Source organism: Prionailurus bengalensis, chromosome F2 (genome assembly GCF_016509475.1).
Source record: "Prionailurus bengalensis isolate Pbe53 chromosome F2, Fcat_Pben_1.1_paternal_pri, whole genome shotgun sequence".
Lineage (NCBI taxonomy): Eukaryota > Metazoa > Chordata > Mammalia > Carnivora > Felidae > Prionailurus > Prionailurus bengalensis.
The window spans coordinates 46828322-46845895 of record NC_057353.1 but is presented as its reverse complement, the minus strand read 5'-3'; the positions used below and the strand labels follow the sequence as shown (position 1 = coordinate 46845895).

General features: G+C 41.7%; 1 protein-coding gene across 1 annotated transcript; it reads left to right on the top strand.

Moving 5' to 3' along the window:
- Positions 1 to 1246: 1246 nt before the first annotated feature.
- On the top strand, positions 1247 to 17169 carry PABPC1 (poly(A) binding protein cytoplasmic 1). Its single transcript, XM_043601478.1, has 16 exons — positions 1247 to 1808; positions 1922 to 2150; positions 5202 to 5395; positions 5596 to 5711; positions 7840 to 7979; positions 9533 to 9627; positions 9942 to 10079; positions 10273 to 10368; positions 12503 to 12775; positions 12988 to 13078; positions 13696 to 13806; positions 13889 to 14043; positions 14579 to 14663; positions 15113 to 15243; positions 15790 to 15883; positions 16716 to 17169. The coding sequence occupies exons 2-15, from the start codon at positions 1958 to 1960 to the stop codon at positions 15880 to 15882; spliced, it is 1911 nt and encodes a 636-aa protein (XP_043457413.1). The 5' UTR covers positions 1247 to 1808; positions 1922 to 1957; the 3' UTR covers position 15883; positions 16716 to 17169.
- Positions 17170 to 17574: the final 405 nt, after the last annotated feature.

The window sequence follows — 17574 nt, the reverse complement described above, 5'->3', positions numbered from 1 at the left end:
GCAATCATTTAAGTTGAGATTGTTCCCTTAACAGTAAAATAAAATTATTACTACGTGCTCCACCACCCACACAAGATTGCTGTAGGGAACAAATGATAGGATGTTTATGCAAGTGCTTTAAAAACTGTAAAGTACGTTACTACTTTAAAGTGGGAATTTGAATGTTGACCTAATGTCATTCCTATAAACTGGTATTTTTTTATGGCCATCAATTTATTAAATTCGGCATTTCTATTAAAGTCCAAAATTAATGTATAAAATTGTTTTAAACATTTGCAATACTGCGTTGAAACTATTCCTAATGTTGCCTGCTTGAGGGTCTGTGCTATGTACGAAAGTGAGACTCCTACTTTACGGAAAAACACTAATTTTCCTTGAGTCCTGTATTCTACTTCTAATTTCAACGAGAAATAGCACGAATCAATGACTCCAACCCAGCAACTCAAGTTAATAGTGATCACGATTCTTTAAAAAGGGAAGCGGACAAAGACACCGAAACAGTTTTCCCAGATTAAAGCCACTTTGACTAACGGCAGCGTCCGGTGGAGACCGAGGTGAGTCCAGGACTCGGAAACCAGGGGACGAGAAGCCCAAAGACCCCTCCCCTCCTCACCTCCCCCCCCCCCCCCCCCCCCCCGCCTCTACTGGAAGCACCGCGGGGCGGCGACCGGGATCAAGCGCCAGGACGGTTGGGGGTCCCCGAGCGGGCGGCCAGTTGGGAGTCAGCGAGCGCCTCGGCCGTTGGGGACTCCAGCTCCCAGCAGGCACCGCTTCCGCGGCCGACGCGCGTGGCGGCGCTGCCCGCTGGGACTCGTAGTGCGGTCCGGGTAGGAGAAAGGGGAGCCAGCCCCGGCTCCTTTCACGCACGTTTCAGAAACTGGGTCTGGAAGGGACCACGCCGGCCCACCTGCGCCCGGCGTCCCTCCGCGGCGGGGGCGAGCGGAACAGGGCGGGCCACGGCGGGAAAGGCCCTGACGGCCGTGCACGTGGGGGGTGGTTAGCGCCTAGGAACCCGGAAGCCCCGCGCACCGCCCACCGCCGCAGTGACGGGTTAACGCTTCTCCGGGGTGGAGGTGGGGGCGGGGTGTGTGGAAAGAGAGGCCGTCCCAACCCGACTCCTCTGAGAGCCGCTCGCGAGCCAGCCCTCCCCTCCCCCGCGAACCCTACGCAGCACAGGCCCCGCCCCTCGGCCGCGGCGCTTGCGCAGAAGCCCCGCCCCTCCGCCCCAGCCCCACCCCCACACCCGCAGCAGCCGCCGCCGCCACCTCTCCCTTCCTCTCTGCTCTTTCCTCCTCCTGTTTTCTTTTCCCTCCTCCCCCTCGCCTCCTTTTCTCCTCCTCCTCCGGCGCTGACGCTCGCGTAGGGCCCTGGCGTCAGACGCGCGGGGGCGGGGCGAGTGCGGCGGGGGGTATAAGTAGAGGGTGCAGGAGGCGGTGCTTCCCCTTCTCCCCGGCGGTTAGTGCTGAGAGTGCGGAGTGTGTGCTCCGGGCTCGGAACACACATTTATTATTAAAAAAACCCAAAAAAAATCTAAAAAAATCTTTTAAAAAACCCAAAAAAAATTAACAAAAAATCCGCGTCTCCCCCGCCGGAGACTTTTATTTTTTTTTCTTCCTCTTTTATAAAATAACCCGGTGAAGCAGCCGAGACCGACCCGCCCGCCCGCCCGCGGCCCCGCAGCAGCTCCAAGAAGGAACCAAGAGACCGAGGCCTTCCCGCTGCCTGGACCCGACACCGCCACCCTCGCTCCTCAGCCGGCAGCCAGCAGCCAGCAGCCAGCGGCAGCCGATCGACCCCGTTCTGCGGCCGTTGAGTAGTTTTCGATTCCGGTTGATTTTTGTCCCTCTGCGCTTGCCCCCGCTCCCCTCCCCCCGGCTCCGGCCCCCGGCCCCAGCACTCGCTCTCCTCCTCTCACGGAAAGGTCGCGGCCTGTGGCCCTGCGGGCAGCCGTGCCGAGATGAACCCCAGCGCCCCCAGCTACCCCATGGCCTCGCTCTACGTGGGGGACCTACACCCCGACGTGACCGAGGCGATGCTCTACGAGAAGTTCAGCCCGGCCGGGCCCATCCTCTCCATCCGGGTCTGCAGGGACATGATCACCCGCCGCTCCTTGGGCTACGCGTATGTGAACTTCCAGCAGCCGGCGGACGGTGAGAGCCGGGCCCGGCGGGCGGGCGGGCGGCCATGAGGCGCAGGCGGCGGCGGGCTGGCTAGGCCGACGGGCCCGGGGGAGGGGGGCGGGAGGGCATGTCAGCCCCCCACGGCCGGCGGGGAGACGCTCGGGCGCCGGGACCCCCGCTCCCGGTGCCCGCGGGGACCCGCGCTGCCGGCAGCCGCACGCCTGGCCACTTCCTCCTTTGCGACCATTTTCTCGGCCTCAGCCGCTCTCAAACTTTAGGGTGATGACGCGCCGGGAGGTTGGGTGAGATTGGGTTCTTCCACCGCGCTCCCGCCAGTAGCTGCGGGATTCTGGGGCGTCGGGAGTCGAGTCCCCTTCTCCGGTAATAGGTGAAGGCGCTCCCACCACCCGGGCTCTTGCCGGCGCCCCAGGACCCGCAGGAAGTGCGATTCGGTGCTCGAAAAATACCACGTGTTGAACCCTGTAACCTCACAGGCCCGAGGCCTGTTTCTGCTACTGGCCCAATCGCCTGGGGGAGCCACAGGGCCTTAGAATAAAGTTAATTTGGTGATGTGGTGGTCCTTGGGTTTCTGAATCCGTTCTTAATCACTTGTCAGTGACCAGTGGCTCTAGAGATGTAAATTACCAGATGAGACACGCGTTTGGGGGTTTCCCCGAGTTCAAGCATTTCTCACTCTAATACGAACAGCAGAATGGTAGAAGCAGAGGTTGCGGAGTATGGCCCTTTTGAAATCAACTGTTTGCTCAAGCAGTGTGGGTCATTTTGAATGTTTTATCCAAATTAGTTTCATAATACTGGTAATTTGTTCAGAATGTTTTTTTTTTTTCCTGTGCTTTTGAGAGGTTTTCCTTAGAACGTATTCACCAATTTTGGCTGTGAACTGTTTACTTACAAGTGTAGTGTGGACTGGACCATTATACTTAGTAGCATTCAGGTAGTAAAGGTTTGTTTTTTAAAGTGGTCCAGAATATCCGTACATTATGGGAAATTGCACAAAATAACAGATGAGAATAAGATTGAAATTCATGGAGAGAAATGTGGCTAACCTTGTATTTTTATTTTGAAGTTAAACCATTCACAAAAACAGTTTGGCAAACCGATAAGATAATGTGGCGTGGTGATGAGTTACCAGGATTTTCTTTCATATCTGGATGTATGACTTCTAAAAGTTGACTTCTAAAAGTCAGCTTCAGTTGACTTTATGGCCCAACTTGTTTTTTTTCCCCAAGCTGCTTGGATACATGTTAAGTAATACAAATTACAGGGAGTTGGCTTTTAAATTTTTATTTTATTCACTCAGAACTGAAGTTACTTAATGATCAGCTGTTTACCAAGTGAAGGTAATAGCGAGATTTGAGGTAGGCATAGTGACCCAGAGCCAGAAGTTGTAAAACTGCACTGCAGCTTTCCTGCCCTTTGGCTCTGTAAGCAGGAGCTCCAAATACCCCTCCATAACAATTCTTCCCGACCCTGGACAAGGTTTGCCACTGAATGAAAGATAAAAATTAGGGGAAATAACTTTGGGGCAGGTAATCACAATTTAGAGTCCATAGAGAAAACTTGAACAAACCCTGAAGACCATAAAATGTAAGTTTTGGAAATGGCTGTTACTTGGTCTCAGTTTAACAATTTTAAAACAAAAAAAACCCACTTTTTAGAATTTCTTGTGATTTGAAAAGTTGAACTTCAGGTTACCATGGTTACAGTACACTGCCTGTATTCTCAGTCTATTCCGTAGACCAGTACCGTAACTGCTCAAAAGAAAATAGCATTTTTTCATCTTCCATTTATTTGGTTTCAGTACAAATTACCGTCTTTCTAGTTACTCCAGTGGTTTTCTCTTTCTTTTCCTATTTACTGCAACACTGATGAACTTGTAGAATAGCTTCCAAAAGTGACCAGTTTCCAATTTAACAGGAAGAGGTGACTCATTCGAAAGACGCTCAAGCAAAGTCAGCTAAAAAACTAGGGGAGCTGAGTAGGTGTGGTCAATTGATAATGAGCTGACAGCTGATTGTCACTATCTTCTAGAAACTGGAGCTTTCATTTATAAAAAGAAGTGGCCGGAAAATTTGTCCTCTCAATAATTTTCCAGTTACATTGGCATGGAATTTGTAGAAACTGGTGTTTCAGGACTTCAGATGGACTATATTTTTTCTTTTAGGATTAATTTTTTTTTTTACTTAGAATACATTTTTCCATGGAAAGTCTCGATAAGTGCTTCATGGTAGAGGTGGACATAATTCAGTCCTTCAAAGACCCTGAGATCATAGGGTAGATTTTGAAATATTCTAGCACTATCTAGGAATAATGGATTAAATGATTAATAAATCGGTGACTAAAGAAAGAATTGGTTTTATGTGTCAGAGTGTTAGTGAATTGTGAATATTGTAGACCTGGTATTCCAAAAATTCTGTATTCAGTATAGAGCTAAGTATGCCCAACATCGGATTAGTTTTTGAAAGATGGATTCAAATCTGGATCTGAATGGATGTAGCTTTTTTTTTTGTTTAATATGGCAATAGGAGGTTGGGCCATGATTTCCTGAAATCACACCTACCCCCCCCCCATCCAGGAATTTTTTTTTTTTTTGATGGACTAATTTTTATATAATATTGACTGTGGTAAGGAACGAAAAGATTGATTTTGACAATAAGGGAAGGCATTGAAATGCTTGAAAATGTAAAAACTGTTGAGTCTGGATAATTTATAATTGCCTAATATCTTTTATATTGCTTATTAAGTAGATTGTATGCGGAGGTATCGTGGTTTTATATTGAGTAGGAACAAAAAGGTGATTTTAAATTATGGCAGTTAAAAATTGTTTCAGAAATACCTTATTAGTAATAGGTCATCTAGTAACATGGGAGATGGGAAATTTCTGATAATTCTTTTTTTTGCCTTATACAATTTAAATCTAGACCAGTGTGAGGCAAGGTCCAGCCATCTTGAAGTTTAAAGAAGTAGAGGCACTGCCCCCCCCCCCAATGATTTATATAATTTTTAGTAGCCTGAAAATGTTTCGAAGTAATATTCACTCTGAACATGTCTTTCCTGCAGCGGAGCGTGCTTTGGACACCATGAATTTTGATGTTATAAAGGGCAAGCCAGTACGCATCATGTGGTCTCAGCGTGATCCATCACTTCGCAAAAGTGGAGTGGGCAACATATTCATTAAAAATTTGGACAAATCCATTGATAATAAAGCACTGTATGATACATTTTCTGCTTTTGGTAACATCCTTTCATGTAAGGTAAGCCAAACTGACAGGTAAACATTTACAGTGTTTTAGCTTCTCGTAGTTTATTCCTTAAAAGAGTAACCATACTACATAGGTAGCTTTATTTCCCAAGTAACCCAGGCTAGGAGGCTGACAAGTTCTCTCTGAACACTGGGGGAAAAAATGCTAAATCAATAGCAAGTAATGAAAAATTGGTATCCGTTTTTCCCTAGGTGGTTTGTGATGAAAATGGTTCCAAAGGTTATGGATTTGTACATTTTGAGACACAGGAAGCAGCTGAAAGAGCTATTGAAAAAATGAATGGGATGCTTCTAAATGATCGCAAAGTGTAAGTATAAATAGTTAATCATATTTCAAATCTGTTTTTAATAGTTCAATTCATCTTACAAGTTAGTATATTTGTGTTCGTAAAGAGCTAGAGCTGGAGTGAAAGTTAATAAACCACATCTTGGTAGGTTTTGTAATTGTCTTTTCTGATTTGTTGTAACATACAAATAACGGTGAATTAATGTGATTGGTCAGCATTCAAGCCAAAAAGAAAATGAAGATAGGTATACTGAGATAAGAAACTTTTTCAGAATAAGTGCATAGTGAAAAAACTAGGAATCCAAACAAACTTAATCATAATTCCTGAGGTGATCATTGACCTATTTTACATTTGAGGAAACTGAGGCTGAAATAATTTGCCTGTGTTAACCTGCTGGTTTGACAGATGAGCTGGGATACAAACCCAGTGGTCTAAATTCAGAGCTTAAGTTGGCTCTTTACTTGGCCTTACTACTACAATTTATTGATGAAGTTTAAAGGTTTGGGTTTTGGGGGGCTTTTTGGTTTGTTTTTTTTTAACCTTGTGACCCCGCCCCCCCACCCATCTAAAGATAAAGTGGAATTAAACCGGAAATCTTCATAACTAATCATTCCTGAAAATAAACTTGTTTTTAAAAGTTGCTAACTTTTTATACAATAGCACTGATAAAACCTCTGAGACTATTTTTGCTGCAGGTTAAAATTGCAGATTTTGTGAGCCCAAAGAAATTACATCTTAAATTTTTTATCCTCCACGCCAGTCGATTTTGTTTAATTATCCAGGCAAATTCAACTGTAAGACCATACTGTAAATGATCTGAGTTCACATTGCTGTGTAAACTGCAGTGATAGCATGCATATTGGGTCTGGTTGTTCTTAGAACACCTTAAACTGCATCACTCTTAAAATGTGGTCACCTCGTCAAGTGGTATGGTCAGTCTGTACATGAAGGGATCATGCACGTGATGCACATGGTGTTAACCTATTTGAATTTTGTGTCCCTGCATGATTAAGGAAAGACTTGGTAAGGTGTAAAGAACCCATCTAAGTCTAAGAAACCAGCAGTTGCTCGATATGAACAATTTACAAAGGCTAATTCTTAGAAGTAGTGCATCATTATTTATTTTTGAAGTAGAACATCTTTAAATGAGAGAAATATTTAGCATCATTAGTATTGGAAGATAAGAATCTTACAGTTTGTCCACATGCTTGGGGGGGTGGGAAGAAGAATGTCCAGCATCGGTGGGGGTCTAGATTCAATAACTTATTGCTCTTTTGAGTGTGAAGTAATCCTTTTGGAAAGCCGTTTGTGTATGTAAACTTAAGGTCACTTATAGGCTTTTTGAACTACTGCGATTGCTGCAAATCTATCCTAAGAAATAACAGAAAGGCTCATTAAGTTCCAGCATTATTTACAAAAGCAGAAAGTTGTGATGTCCGCAGTGGAGTATTATGCTCCTGTTGGGAGTGTTTGTAAAACTGATAGCAAGGAGAAGCACTGCCGAATGAGTGGGGTGGGGAAGGTTAAGGAACAAAGTCACAGGTATGTCCATTAAAGCAAAAGGACTTAGGGACTAAGTCAGTCACGATTTGGGTGGTATTAATGGGAGATGGCTTTTTGCTTTGGTGTCTATTACAATATTCTTTAAGGACATGCCCTACTTTTAGGGAAAACTAAAATTTTAAAACATTCAGTCGATAATGCTGCAAAGAAAATTTGCGAAGGTGTTAGGTGTTAAGAGTACAAAATTCAGAAGTATAAATTTTCCTTTTAGGAGATTACAAAAAATGCACAGGGGCCACTTGGAAATAGCATTGACGAAAGGTTTTAGGTCTTTTCCTTGGTGTGGTGCATGTGTTACCCCCCACTCCTTTATATTGCTAGGCATGATCTCTTTAACCCTGGGTTAGCTAGAAGGAAGGGAGAGGAGTGTGTATGAAGAAAAATGCTTCCTTTTTTATTGTAGTTAAGAGGTTTGTTCTTTTATGCTTCCATTTTTTTTCACTTAAGGCACTTCTTGTTTTATCGTGTGCTCTTTATTAGAGATTCTGAAATTATCAATAACAATTACAGAATCAACCATCAGGCTTAATTAATCTGAACTTAATAAAATAGAACCTAATTTTATAGTCCTTACATATTTTATTAGATTTGTTGGACGATTTAAGTCTCGTAAAGAACGAGAAGCAGAACTCGGAGCTAGGGCAAAAGAGTTCACCAATGTTTACATCAAGAATTTTGGAGAAGATATGGATGATGAGCGCCTTAAGGATCTCTTTGGCAAGTTTGGTAATGTGTCTGAATTAAATTTTTACACTCAAAGTTCTGAGTAATTGCTCAACATTAGTTTTGGCTAATACTTTATACTAAAGTAAATGAAATGAAACTTAATATGGTACTTAAAAGTAACTGTCATTATGTGGATCAAACTACTGATAGTCCATTATACTACAAAGTAGTATATAAATAAAGGTTAATAGTGTTGTTATTAGCACAGTAAGGTGTGACTGCATAATTGGAACAGAGTTTAAAAGGTTATGCTACAGTAAGAAGTTGTGCTGGATTTATGCACGTACAGATCCCATCTCATCAGAGGCATGCACACGACACAGCCAACTTAGGTCAGAATGCAGTCCTTAGTTAGGGGACAGGAAAGCTGGCCAGCTTTAGGGTATTTGGCCAGTCTTAAAAGCCTCGTGTTTGAGCAATTTGAAACCATGACATTCAAAGACAAAGCCAGAGATCCTGATTTTCCCGTGATATCTCCTTGGGATGGCCTTCTGAATCCATGGGATCTTAAACTATTTGTTCCTTGCATTTCAAAATTAACTTCATTAAATTTTAAGTCAGCGAAGTGTAACCAGCCTCACTTTAGATAGTTGTGTGACTGATCAGAGGATGGACTTTAAATTGAATGCTTTTGCAGGTGATTTGCTTTTCCTTATCATTTGTTGAACTTATTAAATAGGTGGCTTTTTTTTTTTGAGCACCTCAAATGATACAGAATTAGGAAATGTAATTTTTTATTGCCGATCTAACATACCACATTGAACCCACTGCTCCTTTGAGCAAAAAACTTGTCCTTTTGCACAAAGGTAAATTGTGTCTTGCATCTTTAAATTCTCTTTAGTGAATGGTTTTGTATGTTTCATCTGTCTTTTTTAATTAGAAGCTGTTTCTTAAGTTGGATATTATTAACCAGTTATGCCAAATTAATGTGAGGTGACCACCAATATGTAAATTTGTCAAATAATTTTCTTGGCTATTTCTCAAAGCAGAGATTGGAAGTACAGCATTAGGACCAGAGGTACCTTAAAGGAAACAATCTACCTGTGCCCGTAGCTGTTCCATATTCTCTGTAATCAGATGTGATTTGAAACCTTTTTTTGGCCCCATCTCCCAGGCTGAGATAACACCCACCTCAGTTAAGTGTCTTTCACTTGGGCAGACGGGGGCCATGTGTCATCAAAAATGTGCCACCTTCTCCCAAGTGATTTCTGTCTTTCCAAAGGTTCCTGTATTCCCTCCACTCCCAGTTGAAAGTCAAGTGGGCCAAGGGTTGAGAAAAACCAGTTGTTGGCTTAAAAAAAAAAAAGCAAATCTGTTTTGAACAAAATAAAATCTCTCTCATTTACAATTGCCTAAAACATAACCTCCTTAAATGGAAGGAGGAATGAGTGTTTCAGGGAATAGAGTACTTAGCTTCTTAGTACAAATAAAAGGTCTTTGAAGAGACTTTTTTTTTTAATTTTTATTTTTTTCATGGCTTTGTTTTTGTGTGTTGAAATTTGAAATGTATAAATGTGTGAAATACCTTTGAATCATCTAAAAACTTTTTTTAGGACCTGCCTTAAGTGTGAAAGTAATGACTGATGAAAGTGGAAAATCCAAAGGTTTTGGATTTGTAAGCTTCGAAAGGCATGAAGATGCACAGAAAGTAAGACTCAAATATACTAACTAAAGACAGTGTGGGTTTCCCGTATTTTGTAGTAAGAAGGGAGATGACACATTTCCTTGCTCTGCTGCTGAAATTTACATGCGTTCTGGTGGCTATTTTACATGTATTGTTTTCAGTTACTTGTATTTGATTAGTTTTGAGGGTATAAATTGGGAACTGGTATTTCCCCAAACAAAACTTAGTTTTTGTGACAGATCCACCTTTAGCTCTCATAACCTAACATTTTCCGTATTGTTAAACAACTTCTTTCTCCGTTGCAAGTTAGTAATTAAAGTTTTTGTGATTTCTGTAAGGCTGTGGATGAGATGAACGGGAAGGAGCTCAATGGAAAACAAATTTACGTTGGTCGAGCTCAGAAAAAAGTGGAACGGCAGACGGAACTTAAGCGCAAATTTGAACAGATGAAGCAAGATAGGATCACCAGATACCAGGTTCATTTTTAATTGACAAGCAAAATAAGACAGGGATGAGCAAACCTAGTTTACGTTCATGTCAGTTACTGCCAGGTAACTGGAGGGTTTGAGAGGGGGGAGGGAGAAGAAACGTGGGATAAAATACTAGGAAGTGTGCTTCAGTACCACTGTGGTTTTCTTTTTTCCTTCAGTTCTCTTTTCTTTTTTTTAGGGTGTTAACCTTTATGTGAAAAATCTTGATGATGGTATTGATGATGAACGTCTCCGGAAAGAGTTTTCTCCTTTTGGTACAATCACTAGTGCAAAGGTAAAGCATAGGGATACTTTTTTACCATTTAGGGAAAATCCATGCATGTGGATATGTATGTATAAATTTCACATTAATACCCCTACTGGAATTTTTGTCTTACTTTGTAAATGAATAGAGAGGGGTTTTTTTTCTTCCAAAAAAAAACAGGCTTTCATTTTTCTGGAAATCAGGTTTCTGTCTCAAGTAGATGCAGCCTTGGTGGTTTATTTTTTGCAGGTGGTGAGTTCTGAATGCTTCCTGGGGAAGGCTACATTTGTTGACCATAGTTCATGATTGATCCTCACATAATTAATACACGTAGTTCTGTATACTCTGTTCAACTCGTTATTTTCCTGGTTAAAGAAGGCAGTTTAGGGGCACCGGGACCTTTGTGGCTCAGTCGGTTAAGCGCCTGACTCTTGATTTCTGCTCAGGTTGTGATTTCATGGTTCACGGGGTTGAGCCCCCTCACCACGCTCCACACTGACAGCACGGAGCCTGCCTAGGACTCTCTCTCCCTTCCTCTGCACACATGCCTTCTCAGTCTCTAAATACCTTTTTAAAAGCTATTTATCAGGAAACTGTAATTGTTACAGGGGAAATATGTATTCATTAACACTTCATTCTGGGGAGTCCAGTTTCAAGCCCCCCAAGCAGTAAAGATTGATGTACTTGAACTCAGAAATTAAGAATTACAGCAATATGTAATAGGTGGTTTTAATCTAAATTCCGGGATTTTAAGAACCTCTGCTCCAGGTGTTTTTTTTCTGATGTCCGTGATCCAAGAATTCCTCCGTGTGTAAAGTTCTGTGCATCTGTATTTTGGGATATAGGAGGAGTGTCAAAAACTTAGATTGGTTGTCTTTTGATTTAGAGAGAATTTTATGTCAATTTTGTTTTATAGTGCAAATATTCTCTCCAGTCTTTCACTTTGGGTTTTTTTTTGTCATCTTGTTTTCCCTATAGTTTACATTTTATGTTCAGAATCTGGCAATTTGATTTTTCAGTGTGACATGAATTAAGAGTTGTGACTTAATTCTTCTCATTTCTCTCAATGTACCATGTATTGAATAACGCAAGGTCCATTTTTTCATTATTTTAAAATGTTAACCTTAACACACTAAATTCCCATAATTGCATGGGTAGGTTTCAGGATCTTGTTTTAGGTAGAATTGACATATATTAAGTATACAACATAATGACGATGTTTGTGTGTGTTGTGAAACGGTCATAATAAATCTAGTTAATATTTGTCACTATACATAATTCTTTTTCCTCTCATGATGAGAACTCTTGAGATCTACTCTCAGGAACTTTCAAATGTGTGATATAGAACTATTGAGTATAGTCCCCCATGCTGTACATTAATTGCATCCCCCGGACTTATTTTATAGCTGGGAGTTTATACTTTTTAAAACCTCTTCGTTTCATTTCCTCTCCCCCCACCTCTCTGCTTCTAGCAACCATAGCTCAGTTTTTTTGTTTGTTTCTTGGTGTTTTGCTTTTATTCCCCTTACGTGTGAGATCCTTGGGCTGTGTTCCTACGCTACCCCATACTGCTCAATGTAGTTGTAGAACGTGTTTATTGCTGGGCTAAGGAGGAGTTCTTTGCGTCTCCTCGTTGCTCCTTTAAATGATCTTTGCAGTGTTTGGAAGCTTTCTTCTAGCCAATATTTATGGCCCTTTTGGTCTTGAATGTGAAATTTTTATTTGAAATTGTGAATTGTGGCTATTTCTGAGATTCAGCTGCTTCTCCACCCCACCCAAAGAATAGTAAAGCATGTTGTCCACTTGAATTGCTGAGTCAAATGTTAATGATGGTAGAGTTAAATTTAGCAGGCCCTGAATGTATTACTCAGATATTTAAACCTTAATATTTAAGGTCTAATACTTAATTGACTATCTAAAATCCTACCGCATTTGCTGTCCTACCTCCACCTCTTTACTTCCCGTTTTGTTTGGCTGAGGTGTACCACGTGTGTAGCTTGCCCTGAATATTTAGGTATTAAGGAAACATTGTAGAAAACAATGAAAGCATTAACAGTGTTTGAGTCAGTAGCTGTAATTGACAAGTTAGTAATAATGCTTTTTTCTTAGCGTCCTGTTCTGTCCTTGAATTAACTTTTTCTTAAATCTTTTTGTCTTCTAATAGGTCATGATGGAGGGTGGTCGCAGCAAAGGGTTTGGTTTTGTATGTTTCTCCTCCCCAGAAGAAGCCACAAAAGCAGTTACAGAAATGAATGGTAGAATTGTGGCCACCAAGCCATTGTATGTAGCTTTAGCTCAGCGCAAAGAAGAGCGCCAGGCTCACCTCACTAACCAGTATATGCAGAGAATGGCAAGTGTCCGAGCTGTGCCCAATCCTGTAATCAACCCCTACCAGCCAGCACCTCCTTCAGGTTACTTCATGGCAGCTATCCCACAGGTAAGTTTCAGAAGAGAACAAAAACCTAATGCAGGTTTTCATATTTGGTCACGTTTAGTGTCTTTGCCCTAAATAAAGGCATGTGAATTACGATCACGTTTGAAAAAAAACGCTTAGAGCGTAAGGACTTGCTGACTGTTTATTATAGAGTGTCGAGCTCGCTGCGTCACTTGCTTGCTTCTTTACCGGACGCGTGTGTTTGCTCTCTGCAGACTCAGAACCGTGCTGCGTACTACCCTCCTAGCCAGATTGCTCAACTCAGACCAAGTCCTCGCTGGACTGCTCAGGGTGCCAGACCTCATCGTAAGCCTTTGGTTTTTAAGTATGGTTGTGAATTGTTTGGACTAAAAGTGTGAGACAAATAAGCTGTTCTGTTTCAATGGTATATTGACTTTTTTTATAATTTAGGGTTATGGGTGTTCATTTTGGGGATCCTAGCGTTTTTTGTTTCTTGTTTTTTTAAGCAAAATCCTAAAATGCCTCCCCCTTCCTGTCTTACGGAGGCAGTAAATTCTGTGATTTGATTTTCCTTTATGACAAGTTTGGGAATGGATCCAACTCTTCATTTCACATTTGGTTAGGCAGTAATTTTAAAAGACCTTGTTCCAATGTGCGAGGATCAGCGTCCTGGCATTTTGAGCCTTGCCCTGTGGACCAGGGCTGCATCGCAGGAGCACTTGGAACCAGGTTTGTGTATCGTGTTCAGGTAGTAATAAGTACTTATTCTTACACGAATGAATTTTTTTATGGACTCATTCTCCGGGCAAGTGGCAAGTGAGAGACTAAGCTTTAAAACATGGTAGCTCTATTTAGTCATTTTTATCCTTTTGTTCAAACCTCAACTCTAAAAAAGAGTGAGTTTTTTAATGCTTTCGGTGAGTTTTTTCCCAGTTAACGTGTGTCTGTATCTTCAAATGCAGCATTCCAAAATATGCCCGGTGCTATCCGCCCAGCCGCTCCTAGACCACCATTTAGTACTATGAGACCAGCTTCTTCACAGGTTCCACGAGTCATGTCCACACAGCGTGTTGGTAAGTCAGAACACTTCCTGTAAAAATGGGTTTCCGCTTTGAAAGCACGGTCAAAGCGCAGACCCGCATGTTCGTTTTTTAGCTAACACGTCAACACAGACGATGGGTCCACGTCCTGCAGCTGCTGCCGCTGCAGCCACTCCTGCGGTCCGCACCGTTCCACAGTATAAGTACGCCGCCGGGGTCCGCAATCCGCAGCAGCATCTGAATGCACAGCCGCAAGTTACCATGCAGCAGGTGGGTCTTCGAGTTCTTGCCGAGAGGACGGGCCTTGGTTGCAGTTAAAGAAATAGGACAGCTGGATCATGAGAGCTTGAGGTGTCCAGAATGTCTTGTTAATTGGTGTCCCGTTAATTGGCCGTGTGAAAAAACGTCTTATTTGCCCTATACTGTGGGAGTTAGACAAGCATTCAGCGTCCCTTATCCCGACCTGCTTGTGTGGTTTGAGAGCTTTGTTAGGCATAGTCCTAAGGGAGAAAAGGCGAAATAAAGATTGGTCTGTGAGATTTGGCTCACCCCCTTTTTTCGACCCTGAGACAAAAATTGTCAACTGTCATTGAGTGTAACAGAAACAGAGCTCAAAAGAATATTCCAGGTAGAGAAGGAAGTATCCTGTGTGGTTATAATACTTGGGCTGTATTGCTGATTCACTCAGCCTCTCCTATTCATGTTTAGAATGCAGTCTTCATCATTTTGGGATTTTCTGGTGATCAGTGTTTTTATGTGCCATCACTTCTGTACTTTAAAGTTCGGAATTTTCCTGTTTTTCTAGCCTGCTGTCCATGTACAAGGTCAGGAGCCTTTGACTGCTTCCATGTTGGCATCTGCCCCTCCTCAAGAGCAAAAGCAAATGTTGGGTAAGTGCCTTTGTCCCACTTAGTGACAGAAAGACTGGCTAGAAAAGAGGAGGGAGATACTCAGAGCCCTGCTTTGCACCTAAAAATGGCAGTGAAGGTGGTGGGATTGGTTTGACTTGGTGTGTCTGCCAAACTTCTTGATAGCTTTCCAGGCTTTTAATTAAGTATTTTGCTTTTGATGAATAGGATAATAGGGTGTTACTTGCCATGGATCCCATGACATGTTGGGAACAGGGAATTTGAACTAAATGGAAAAAAAAACTGAGCACACATTTAACAACTTAATTGCCTTGGGGTAGAGCTTGATCTGTTTGATAACAGTATCAAAATGGTGGATTTGGGGTTAGCATTTATTTGCTGTATCCAAAAGTAAGGTTCTTCAACCCAGTTTTAATATTGGCAGGTGGCTTTATTCTTCTGATGAAAGGAATTTATGTTTTTGTTCCTAGGTGAGCGGCTCTTTCCTCTAATTCAAGCCATGCACCCTACTCTTGCTGGTAAAATCACTGGCATGTTGTTGGAGATTGATAATTCAGAACTTCTTCATATGCTTGAGTCTCCAGAGTCTCTCCGTTCTAAAGTAATTTAAATTCATCATTTATCTAGCAGCTTCTTATACAGTGTATTCCAGGGCTTTTTATAGAAACTTGAACATTAATAATAAGTGCTTTATACAAGCCACGCACCTTGTAAGTTTTATTACAAATGTAAATCCTGATGACCACCTGTGGTTCCGTCATCCCCATTTTTACTGTACACGGGGAAACAGTTTGGAAATTCTACCCTTTGTTCACACAGCTAGTCCATGGCAGAGCTTGGTTTCACATCCAGCATCCATGCTCTCTTGGCTGTGCTGTTTTCTTAGTGAAGAAAGACATGTTTGCCAATGTTTCTCAACTCTGGGGGAGTTTTGGTGAGGAGAGCGTGAGAAGCACAAGAGGGTTCATGATTCCAGGACGGTGGTGGATTGTAACCCCACAGGATATGGATACAGTTGAAATGTGTTCTGGAAAGCAGTTCCTTCCACTTTCCTCTGAGGAAGAGTTTGGTTTGCCTTTGGACATTTACATGTTGTGAATTGGAACTTCTTCCAGTGACTCCTTCACAGAGCCAATTTGTTCTTTAGGTTGATGAAGCTGTAGCCGTACTACAAGCCCACCAAGCGAAAGAGGCTGCCCAGAAAGCAGTTAACAGTGCCACTGGTGTTCCAACTGTTTAAAGTGAGCATTACTCCCTGGGGAGTTTCATACTGATTTCCTTATCTCTTACCAGTTTGAGTAGGTTTTGAGACGTCGCAAGAATTTGTTTTTACCAGTATTCCAAACCTATTGCTGACTTTTTAAAGAGAAGTAGAAATAGAAACTAAAGGAGATTTTAGTTTACTTGTTAGCCTGGTATTGACTTGAATTTTTTCAAACACTGTCAGACATTGTGTATTTGAATTACTGATTGAGTGGGCTGGGCTTTCTGTGTACTTACTCGCAGAGGACTTTTCATAGCTTACACCTTTTCTTGAGTTGCAGCAAGGACAGTTGCCCCCGGCCTCTAGTAGTGCCCTTCTTTACTTTAAGAAACAGGGTGATGTAGTTGTGTGGCCCAGACCGGAGATTGACAGGACGTTTTCCTGTAAAGGACCAGAAAGGAAATATTTTGGGCCTTGGGGGCCGTGTTGTCTATTGCAGTTACTCTGTTACAGTGTTAATGTGAAAGAGCTCCTAGACCTGATGTAAACAGATAGTTGCAGCTGTGTTCCAATAAGACTTTACAGAAACAGGCTGCACACTGAAGTTGGCCATGGGCTTTCAATTTGCTGTTGACAGGTACCAGTATTGGTTATCTTCTTTTGTTGCTGGTATTTGCCATTAGCATGCTGTGTACTTGAAATTTGCACAGCGCTACATTTGGTACATTTGCATACTGGAATATAATCGCAATAACTAGCAGCTATTATCACTTTATAAGGATTGTTGACTTTTATTTTAGCAACTGGAATCATTAAATACTAGCTTGGCAAGTCTGATGATCATAATTTTTTTTTCCCTGCATTCACAGATTGATCAGGGACCACGAAAAGAAACTCGTGCTTCACCGAAGAAAAATATCTAAACATCGAAAAACTTAAACATTATGGAAAAAAAACATTGCAAAATAGAAAATAAATAAAAAAAGGAAAGGAAACTTTGAACCTTATGTACCGAGCAAATGCCAGGTCTAGCAAACATAATGCTAGTCCTAGATTACTTATTGATTTAAAAACAACAAAAAAAAAAAAACCACAAAAAAATAGTAAAATATAAAAACAAATTAATGTTTTATAGACCCTGGGAAAAAGAATTTTCAGCAAAGTACAAAAATTTAAAGCATTCCTTTCTTTAATTTTGTAATTCTTTACTGTGGAATAGCTCAGAATGTCACTTCTGTTTTAAATAACAGAATTGATAACTGAGCAAGGAAACGTAATTTGGATTATAAAATTCTTGCTTTAATAAAAATTCCTTAAACAGTGCACAGTGGTGTTATGCTATTTTATTTCTTTGTAATTGGCTTGCGCAAATAGGTGATAAGCTGGGATTGGCAGAAGAACCTCTTCCGTGAACCTCTTAACCCGTGCTGTTAAGTTCAAGGGTATCCTAGTTTTACGAGAAAGAGCCAGAAGAATATCCCTAATGTGTTTTTACGTTTCCATGTGAATTCTTGAGCCAACGTATGTCTGTCATTAAATGACGAACCTTTTTTGAGATGATGCCAGTTTATGACTAGTAAGGTGTCTAAGCTGGAAAGATAATTAGCTTAAACCCTCATTTATATGGTGTAAAACAGCAACAGCAGTGACAAAGTGAGGGTAACTTTAAGTTGCTGATTGTGACTTCATGCCTTAGACTCTTGTCACCTAAAGTACTTGTGGAAAATC

Bases quoted from the DNA above. Each gene is read 5' to 3' on its own strand.
- PABPC1 (XM_043601478.1), top strand. From the start codon at position 1,958: ATGAACCCCAGCGCCCCCAGCTACCCCATGGCCTCGCTCTACGTGGGG. The intron at 5,712-7,839 runs GTAAGTATAAAT...ATATTTTATTAG, and splicing joins CTTCTAAATGATCGCAAAGT to ATTTGTTGGACGATTTAAGT. The intron at 12,776-12,987 runs GTAAGTTTCAGA...TGCTCTCTGCAG, and splicing joins TCATGGCAGCTATCCCACAG to ACTCAGAACCGTGCTGCGTA.